Raw genomic sequence first — 10,614 nt, 5'->3', positions numbered from 1 at the left:
CGGTTAAGTGTAATAACGGTAACCCATTACATCTTTAAGACAATATTAGTAGTTAATTATATAAGATGAGATTGGGTATTGTAAAACAAGTATTAAAGTAAAACAAATAGGATAAGATCTTAACCCTTAGATCATGGTTAAATTGATGCACGAAGATTTACGAAACAATTGATGTACTATGATTTATTTGATGCACGGTGATTATCACTATAGAAAAACCTATTGTTTTATTTGTTTTACATTAATACTTGTTTTATTTTACCTAAAACCTATATAAGATAAAAAAAATAGAAAATCTTTATATAACATAGACATTTTGTCATAGTTAAGTATACGTACAGGTAATAATCCCATACATAAATAATATAACATAGACACATTTTTTATGGAAGATTTATATATATATTCTGTTTTTTAGACATAATTACATATTTACGTAAAGTGCAAATTTTTAATGTATAAATATAATGTTTCTAAAACATGGATTGAATAGATATGTAATTATATGTATCAAAAGTAGAATATATATATAAAAAAAATTTTATTAAATAAAAACAATTAAAAGGTGTTATGTAAGGCAAAAACACAAAAAGGATACTTAGACCACTCTTGATAGTGACGTACGTTATTTTTTGTCAGTTTCAACATATCTATTCGATCATTTCACCACTTTAAAATTGACTATCAATTAACACACTATCAACAATATCTTATTATTGTCTCACCACTTCTTCAATCACTTTATTTTTCTCATTAAAATTAAACACAATAGTCAAAACGTAACAACGTGCTTACAAAAATAATTAATAAGTTATAGATATGAATACATATTTATATAAGGCTTAGATAGGTTTTGGAACAATCAAGTTATGTATTAATCTGTTGTTGTAGTTCATCAAAAGTTGAAAACGTTAAGATACGAATTATCTCTAAATTAAAACTAATCTCGGATTTGGATCAACATGAAGGTCAGATGTATCCATTTCGAAATTGGATCGAACTCATCAAAATCTTGCAATGGTCATTGCTTCCTTTATCATTTCCCTATATCTATAGCTAAAGTTGCCTCAAAGGAAACATGTTGGAACTTACCCTGCATGAAAAAAGCACGTGACGAAAATAAAAAATTTTAAAAAAGGAAAGTCAAGAAACAGAAAATTGTGAAAAGGAGGATCCATAGTGGGTTGAAATTTCTGATAATTAGATGAAAATGACGCAAGACACTTTATTCCACATCTCAAATTGATTTTACATTTTTTTTCTTAAAAAGGTTAGAGTTTGTTAATCATCGTCTTTCGAGTTATAACTACCCCGTAGTATGAAATTCAATTTGCCATTTCAATATATATAGTTTCTTTAAAGTATAATGATAGATCTTCTTAACTCATTTTCTAATAGTTTTTATAATTAAATGATCAAAACACATGACAAAATTAAAGAATGAGGCGATGAGATAAGATAAATGGATTACACATATTAAATTTTAACAAAATTAAGAGAATCGTTAGGAAGATTTGTAAGAAGATGTATCATTTTTTATTACTTTATTCAAGATGAAACACAAAAAGCCAAGTGTCAAAAATATTTACATTTTTAGCCTTTACAATTGTTGCTATCTATTAAAATTTGTCACACTCGTAAATGTTAAACTTTTGTTCACAATTTTAAAATAAAAAATCGACCATTTTTCTTGCATTCTTTTAAAAGCATTGCTAATAAATATCAATATTCTATTTTAAAATTTTTTTTTTTTTTAAAGGTGTGGATCATTTGCTCGCAATAGGGAATCTAGCTTACGTTGTCTTAACCGGATCCGCACTAGAGAGTCCCCTCACCCTCGACATTTAATTGGGATAAAACCCTGCCCCCTCTGTATGACTTAAACCTGCTTCACTGGAGGACTTTGTTGTTAAATTCCTTCAATTGTCCTTCTCATGTCTCAAACTCGAAACTTCTTGCATATAAAGCTGGTGCTCAACTACTTAGCTATAATGGAAAGTATTATTTTATGTAGTAACAATACTATTTTATTTTATGTAGTAAGTTAGCAACCATCATTAGCATGTAATACTATGATTATTATTATTATCATAAAAACATTAATAACCATCATTATTCATTAACATGCAAGATTACTATTGTTACTGGAACAAATACATTTAATCTCATAGCAAACCTTCTATTTTCTAAAGTGCGAATAGTCAAAAAATAATCATATCATAATATATAATAAGTAAAAGAAATTAGGTATGCATTGTACATCATTAATTCAAGTAATGAAATTCAAATTGAATATGAGTTACTTACTTTGGATCCAAACTGCAGAATTAATGTACTTACAGAAAAGAAAAAGAAAAAAAGAGAAGCGCGCAATGATGGCTCTTCTTGGTCAACATTCTCATGTTGTGTTATAAGACTAGACTAGAGTTAACCTAAATGAGACAATGATCGATAGACGATGAGAAATAAAATTTTAATTCATAATATAAGAAAAGACAAATACACGATGAAGGAGTGAAGGGTGGATGCTTCCATTAGTTCTTAAAGAGGTAGCCTTATACCTCCGTCCAAGCTAGATTAGTCTTTCATACATCCTCCATCCAAGAACGATTGAACATCACGGGGTTTGTTTCGCCCTTGGATTCGCCCTCCATCACTCGTTCTCCTAAGGATGAGTTGTTACTTCTTTTCATTTTTATTTTTTTTATTTGTGAGTGTGTAAATAAATAAAAGATAAGTCCAATACTAGTCCTAGTTGTAAGGTTAGTTTTAGGGAATTATTCTTTGGATGATTTTTTGATTATGAGACGCGAATAATTAAAACTAGTCTTTTTGGCGACTGTCTAAAGCAGCCCTATTCACCTTGATGGATTTTACTCAATAACACATTCTAAAGAGTTTTCGCCGTTTAACAAATTTTAATTTGATAAAAAAAATTTTGAAACACCGTGAAATTATAAAATGAGATGATCGGGAAAACCCGAATTGGGCCTCTAAATAAATTCCTTTTGTCCCATGACCAAACAAGCATAAAAACACATGCTACCAAAATTATTTAGTTACAAAAAAAGAACATACAAACTAGATAAATTAGTTCATAATCTTTTAATATATTTGCATTGCCCTTTTTGATAAGAATAAAACTAATAAGAATGAAAGATCTAAGCAATACGAACAATAAAACTGCAAGGAAATGTGGCTGCCAAACTTTTATTAGGTTTAGGGAAAATGGGAAGGGGGTAAAAGGCTTCAAGGCTCTCCCAAATTACAAAAGAGAATGGGTTTATATACCCATACATTGAAAATACAATTAGCACCCCTAGACTATTTTTACATCACATATTTATTCCTAACACTTTTAGATCAATTATCACATCAATTACCATCATGCACTACTAGTCGTCGTCGTCGTCACACTGGCATAACTTCCACTACCGTTCTCACATTGTGCGGGTATATATCTTTCTAGTATAATATGACAAATACACTTACAAAATAGTATATGCCTAAATTGTGCGTGTCACATGATGGTAAACACCGGTATGCTATTATTAGTAGACATGAAGCTGTCGAACACAATAATTTTGCTTGTGAAATGATCTATGCGAATCAATCTTGGACATTATATCATGAAGGAATAATTCATAGCTATAATCGCTCCTATTTTTTTAGGCTATATGAAATAGTAACTAGTGGGGGGATCCGCACATAACCCTTTTAAAAAACCGACAGTTAAATGTTGCGCTACCTTTTTGTTGCGTGGCTGTAGGACAAACCTATGGGTTGAGTAGTGGATGTACATGTAGTTTTCTGCAGTTGGTCCTCGTACCTCAACAGTGGCTTTAAAGAAGTTTGACGGCCTCAAAACTCAATAAAACCTCCATGGTAATTCGTTGACAGGTACTTAAATACTCATTCATTCTCTGTACGTATCATATACACATGACTATGGGACCTAGAGTCTAAAGAAGTAATTTGTTATACAACCAAAATGAAACATCGAAATGAATGGATCATTAAACTTGGGAAAAATGTCTCTTAACCCACCTACACAAATATAATGGAAATTTTTACTTACATAACTTGATAATTACATAACTTGATAAATACAGTGGCGGAGCCAGGAATCTACAAGAGAGGTGGCCAAATTAATAACGATAAATTTACGGGCCAAAATTCGTGTATTGAAGCCAACACTTCAATTATCTTTTTATGTTATATTCATTTAGGGATTTGCTAACTAGTGCCCCTAGTGTACTAGTTAAGAAGCATTTAATGAAATATTTATCGAAGTCTAACTTTCTTAAAATATAGAAATATGTATTAATTATTCAATTAAAAATAAAATTGTTAAGTTAAATTAATACACATTAAATAAAATTTTTGATTAATAAGGAAATAACAAGTTCATTAAATGCTTCTTAACTAATGCATTAGGGGCACTAGTTAGCAAATCCCATTCATTTACCTATATATATTATTGAGAAAGAGTAACTTATAATTAGTCATAAATTGTTTGGTTAAGTTATAAGATGTTTTAGTTAAAGTTGAAGTTTTATATTGATTGATTAAAAGATTTTTTTTTAATATATTCAATTAAACCTGATCATTTATACAAACCTGGCAACTTTTAACCCAATTGACCTCTCATTTTTACTAAATAAGGATTTAAGGACATGTTTGTTATGAAAATTTTGATTTAAACGTATGGATATGCAAGTTTTATATAATGTATGTTATGGGGTAACAGGAGTTATTGAACCAAGAGAGGGTGGTAACAGTAAAGATTATAAAAGGGTGGGTTTTTGATTAAGGAGGTGATATTCGTATCGTTATTTTTGATATATTTACCATAACATATAAGTTTTGCAGCTGACTGTACAAGTCAGTAATGCATAGTTATAGTAAATCTATCAAAAGTAGTGGTACTAATATCACTTCCCTTTTGATTAAAACCATAGGTCCCACACGTGTCTACTTTTTTTTTTTTCTTTCCATTTTTTATATCACTTTATATAATATAATCTCATATTTTATTTCTTTTTAACTTTTATTTTTAATTCCAATTTCAAATAAAGTAGACTTTTTTAAACTATCATACCATTTATCTTACACCCTTTGCTATCAAACCTATATGGCTATAACCATTACCAATTATATTGACAAACCAAACAGCACCTAAGTTTTCTATTTATATTTATTTTGACCTGTTCGATCATTATGGTTAAGTTGACCAAAAGACCACATATCGGAGATTTCAGTACTTAAAATGATGTTTAGTGTCTATTTGTATGTACCTTTGAAAGGCTGACTGCAGTCATTCCGGGTGATGTTATCGTTGAATAACATTCATTGTGTATCTAAGAGGGACATATTTTTAAGGGTACAAGTAGTGTAGTTTTAGTTTTATTAATAAGATGTATCGTAGATATCTTACCACCGTCGTGATGGTTTAATGTAGCTTATTTTCGATTGATTACAATTATCGGGAATATTTTTTAACAACAGGATACTTCTAATTGGAAGGAAAAGAAGCAGTTGACCATGGAAAGAAAAGCGAAGAAAAAGGTTCATTTTTTATTTACTTTGTTGAACTTCGTTGAAGTAATATATTTTCGAAATGAACATAATGGATGCACCGTTGCTGTATTCATATTGCTAGTTTCTTATGACCTATCTACTTTGCGTTAGAAGGTTTTGCTAATGCAGAGGCTTATTTCATAACTTTCTTTAAAGCTAATTTGACTTATTTGATACCTTATGCAAATTTATGAATCATGGTGAACCTTAAATGTCTCAAATTGTTTTTGTTTGCGATATACTTATATTTCAAAAGTATCGTATGTTTGCGTTGTTATTTAACTTATAAGTTTGATTCTCGATGAAATATTGTTAATATGACATTTTGACAATATGGTATTTGAAGTGGCTCTTTGTTTACGTAACGAAGACAGATTGGACTAATCTACTAAAGAAGGCGACTAAGTATCTGTAATTTTTCTACCATGAATATAAGTTATTGAGAAGCTAGTGCCCTTAGCAAATGAAACAAATGATTTGGGGTATTTTGAAGTAGCTCTTTGTTTACGTAATGGAGACAGATTGGACTAATTTACTAAATAGGTGACAAGTACTTGCAATTTTTAGCATGAATATAAGTTGTTCAGAAGTTAGTGCCCATAGGAAATGAAACAAATGATTTGGGTCATTATGGGTGTTCTTGCATTTCAAATAAAGAAAGAAGGATAAAGTACTTTTAGGGATGAAACTAACAAGCAGCATGTGCTTCTTGATGAAGAAAAAACCAAGTAAATCAATGTATATATATCTTGCTATAGAACCAGAAACAAAATTTTTTTAGAAAAGAGTAAAATGACTCTTTAAGTTAGAAAAGGAAAAAACTTGACATCAATGATCTACTACATGTATTTGCTTTCAGTTTAGTATGTGCATATTCTGCTTATCTGTTATCAATCGTAATTGTTAAGTTACTTTTATCAGTTAAGTGCTCATTATACACATTTTATCTCTAAATTCCACAACTAATTTGGTTACCAAATCACATGTTTCAGCGGAATGACAGAATTAGACGAGCAGAAAAGAATAGAAACCTTGGTGTCAAAAGGCTAACACTTCAACCAGTGATAAAAGAGAAGAAAGTTACATATTGTCGCCATTATTTGAATGGAAGATGCCACGAGGTTCTCTTATATTTCTATTCACTTTTCTGTCTCTCTTTCAAAATTCAAACTCAGTGTGCTAATAGTTACTTACATAACACGACAAATTTTTGTTCATTTCTGACAGGGTAAGAAGTGTAAATTCTCTCATGATACCACCCCTGGAAAAAATCTAAGGTGTGTGAATTTGGTAATTTGTGTATTCTTGATTATAGCGTATGCATTAAGTTTTTATTGCTCTTTGTTGCAGCCCTGCAGTCATTTTGCTCGCCATGCTTGTATGAAAGGTGACGACTGTCCATTTGATCAACTATCCAAATATCCTTGCAATAATATTCTGTCTAAAGGATTTTGCAACCAGGTCCAGATTGTATGTTTTCTCATGAGGTATTATATATTGCCATTTTTTCATTAAATGATGTAAAGTACTACTAACTTTTTGGTTTTCACAAACTTTTCCCTCTTTAATTTCAGGTCCAACCAGGTGAAGGTTCTTTAATTGCTCCAAATGAGTCAAAGCCTGAACCAACGCCTTCTTCAAACTTAGGTGCTAAAAAGATAGAAACAAAAAGTTGTTCAGTACCCAAATCTGTTACATGTAACACTGAACGCAATCCTGTTAAAATTACACCCAAAGTATATGCACAACCACCAAAAGGTATAAGCTTTCTTTCTCAAGAAAAGTTACCAGTAGATGCCCTCTAAGGTAGATGCCGGGGTTAGACAAATAGCCAAAACTCCCCCTTCAGTTCAAGATCCCAAAGAAATTAACAAAACACTCCAGGCAGTTCCGCGTGGAATAAACTTTCTGTCGTTTGATAAAAAACCTGGCTTGGACCATTCAAATGGTAAATTTCCTTTCAAGATTAGCAGCGGAATTGGAAAGTCTCAGTTAAGTAACTTGGAAGGCAGTGAGGTTTTGAAGTCTGATTCAATAGTAAATGTGGTCAACGGGGTCAATGTTGATCTATCTACAGATAGATTAAACTTTGATCTTCTAAAAGATAGACCAAGTTGTTCTCAAAAACCTATGCCTATGTTGCCATTCATGTCAAGTATATCACAGCGAGCGCTTCAGTCGACATTAGCTTTTGCATCTAATTTTGAGTCCAGTTCAAAGTTAATTGATTGACCATTATGAATTTTGGCAATATGCATCACAATGACTTCAACGATGATAAGTTGTTAGCATGGGAACTCACATATTTTTAAGATTGCGGGAAGTCATTTATTGGGATTTTAAGTGCTTGAGTTGTACAAGCTCCAGGGAACCTACAGGCGGTTTTGCAATAGTAAATTAGACTTAGTTATGGTTTCTCATATGGTGTTTTGTGTTTAGACCAACTGCTGCTATACTATTATATAAAAGAAATAGCACTCTCTCTCATCAAATGTTGAAATGTAACCATGCGAATGTACAAGAATGTCCTTCTTTTATTTCAATTAAAATGCATTCCTATTTAAACTATTTTCACAATTTCACTTCAATTGAATATCCACTTATATTATTAATACGTGTATTTTTTGTTACTGTTGGTTGATATTGAAGCTACGGTATCATCGTGGTATCTCGCTTAATTAATTGTTCACGGATACTGTTTTTGGTAATCACGACATCGAACACATTGTCAATGGTATCCGCTGCAACGCGCGGGTACCATGCTAGTATGAAACTAAAATGTAAGTATCATGCCGCATTTGTTAAACAAGATATAAAAAAGTTTGCGTAGTAAATGTTATTTCTAATTCCAACTTACTGTCATCTCTATGCAGATTGACCTTCAAAAGTCTAAAAACTTGCAGATTTTTCATTGGGCTTTTTTGTTTCTAAAGGTATCTAACTTGTCCATTTTCACTTTAAGAGATACCAATCTTTAATTTCATATATCGTGGGTTATATAGTGACAAACACCTCCTATTGAAGAGTTTAAAAATACCAGAAGGTGGTATTTGCTGACGTGGAGGTGACTACAAACTTTGACTAAATAACTAAATTAATCATAAACTCATAATGATATGATTAGATGCTGATCATCACCATCACCAAATTCACAACCCAGATCAATTTCTTCATGTTAACAAACTCTTGATTCCAAAATCACATAAACAAACATTCACAAGAAAAATTTCTTGCACGTATACTTCCGTATATCAATTTCATCTTGTATAAAGATTGCATACATATATAGTATGTATATAAAGGTGAATGAATACAAATTTAAAATATAAAGTAGAAAAGAAGTAAGTGAGGGCATCGATCATACATCAAGCCAAGATTGGAGTTTTCTATCTATCTTCCATCTACGGAAAAATCAGAATTTTCAGATCTGTTCTTTTCTTTACAAATTTAAAATCCAACGCCATCACAATCTTTGTCGGAACACTCGAACCCAAAAAAACCACCTGACTAATGTTTTCATGCGCCGCCACATGCGGCCAAGCACCCGCCAGATTTTGTCTGATTCCGCTCAAAACAGCCTTTTCCGGTCGTGTCACCACTCGCCGTCGCCGCCATAGTCCTCTCTATATCTAGATCTCTACATGGAAGAAGATCGATATAATGAAGAAATTGAAATTTTTTAGTAACATACCTTTAGATGTATACCAGTGTGTTTTATGTATCAAGGAAAATGATAAATCCTCCTAACCAATTTTTCTAAAAATCCTCCTAACATATCCCTTGTTCACATGCAATCCACTGATTCTCTTTCCTAATCTCACTCCTTAGATTTTTCACATGTCACAATTCTATTAGTTAGGAGGATTGGTAGGCTTACATTACCCATATAATAAATCAAATAGATAGATATATAACGATATCGCTGATAGGTATATAAGATATCAAAAAGTACAACTTCAGTACCTTTAGAACCTAAAAGCCCTTTTTCATTTTACTTATGACCATGCAGAAAGTAGATTTAACCAGGTAAACTATGCCCTAAAGGCAGTTTCAAGTTACTAAATACTTGGTTATATCTTGCAAAGTGTAGCTGTGTTTTTTTGCTATCTTTATGCAAAAAATGAAAACTATTGTTATTTTATAACAGAAAGTTACAAATCATGATTTCAGAAGTAAATTTATAGGCTTTTCAGAACACAGTTATTTATGTGATCACTTGATTGATTTAGTTTAATCTGATTGTAAGTTCTGCTTCTCACCGTCTTTACTACAATAATACAGCCTTTCTGAACCGCATTTGTACATACAACTCACTAAAAGTAAACTTTTTGCTAGATTTTTGTTCATTTCACAAGTAAATAGATTTCTTTATCCATGGGTAAATGTTAGGGAGTTATGATGGTATTATGCTAATGAAATTATGATCTAATCGTATACAAAGAAATTTTACAAAAGCTGTCGTCAAAGAATTATATAATTATAAGTTTCTATTTTCAAACATAAAAGAAATCAAATTAAGTTTTTCTATTCCAATAACAATTAGGCAGCTTTAATGGGTTTTTAATGCTAAAGAGTCATTCAATACATGGCGTTTGGCGTACGTGATGGAGGTAGTCATCACAGAGATTACCACTCCAAACTTGGTCATTGTGAAGGCAAACGTGACAACGTACGTGCGTTTGGCGATTGGTCTTATATATCTCCTATTTGCGTTTGTGGTTTAATTTTAATGGCTAAATATGAATTTCTCATCTAAAAAATATAGGAATAATTTACGTACTCTGGTGACAATCTTATCTTATATCTTAATACTAGTCCTAATACCCGTGCGATATACGGTAAGAACTTCCAATATGCCACATACATAATTCGTAATTATAAAATAAATTGTGGTTAAAATAAACCGATCATCAAAGCTAAATTATTATAAACAGTAATGATAAATATGATATATGATTACTTAGAATTTTGGATTTACCTTTAATTTTTACAATCACATCAAAATCAGAAATTGCAAGCATAGTGGATGACGGC

At 31.2% G+C, this 10,614-nt stretch overlaps 1 protein-coding gene across 1 annotated transcript; it reads left to right on the top strand.

The window, feature by feature from the left end:
- Positions 1–4,707: 4,707 nt before the first annotated feature.
- On the top strand, positions 4,708–7,812 carry LOC122599398 (zinc finger CCCH domain-containing protein 65-like). Its single transcript, XM_043771904.1, is given in 8 exon segments — positions 4,708–4,797; positions 5,509–5,568; positions 6,573–6,701; positions 6,808–6,861; positions 6,931–7,036; positions 7,039–7,067; positions 7,155–7,378; positions 7,380–7,812. Coding segments are annotated over 8 exon segments (1,125 nt in total).
- The last annotated feature ends 2,802 nt before the right edge of the window (positions 7,813–10,614 follow it).

This window comes from Erigeron canadensis, chromosome 5 (assembly GCF_010389155.1).
Source record: "Erigeron canadensis isolate Cc75 chromosome 5, C_canadensis_v1, whole genome shotgun sequence".
In the NCBI taxonomy this organism is placed as follows: Eukaryota; Viridiplantae; Streptophyta; class Magnoliopsida; order Asterales; family Asteraceae; genus Erigeron; species Erigeron canadensis.
The sequence above is the reverse complement of the archived record's forward strand: the minus strand, read 5'-3'. Positions and strand labels throughout refer to the sequence as shown.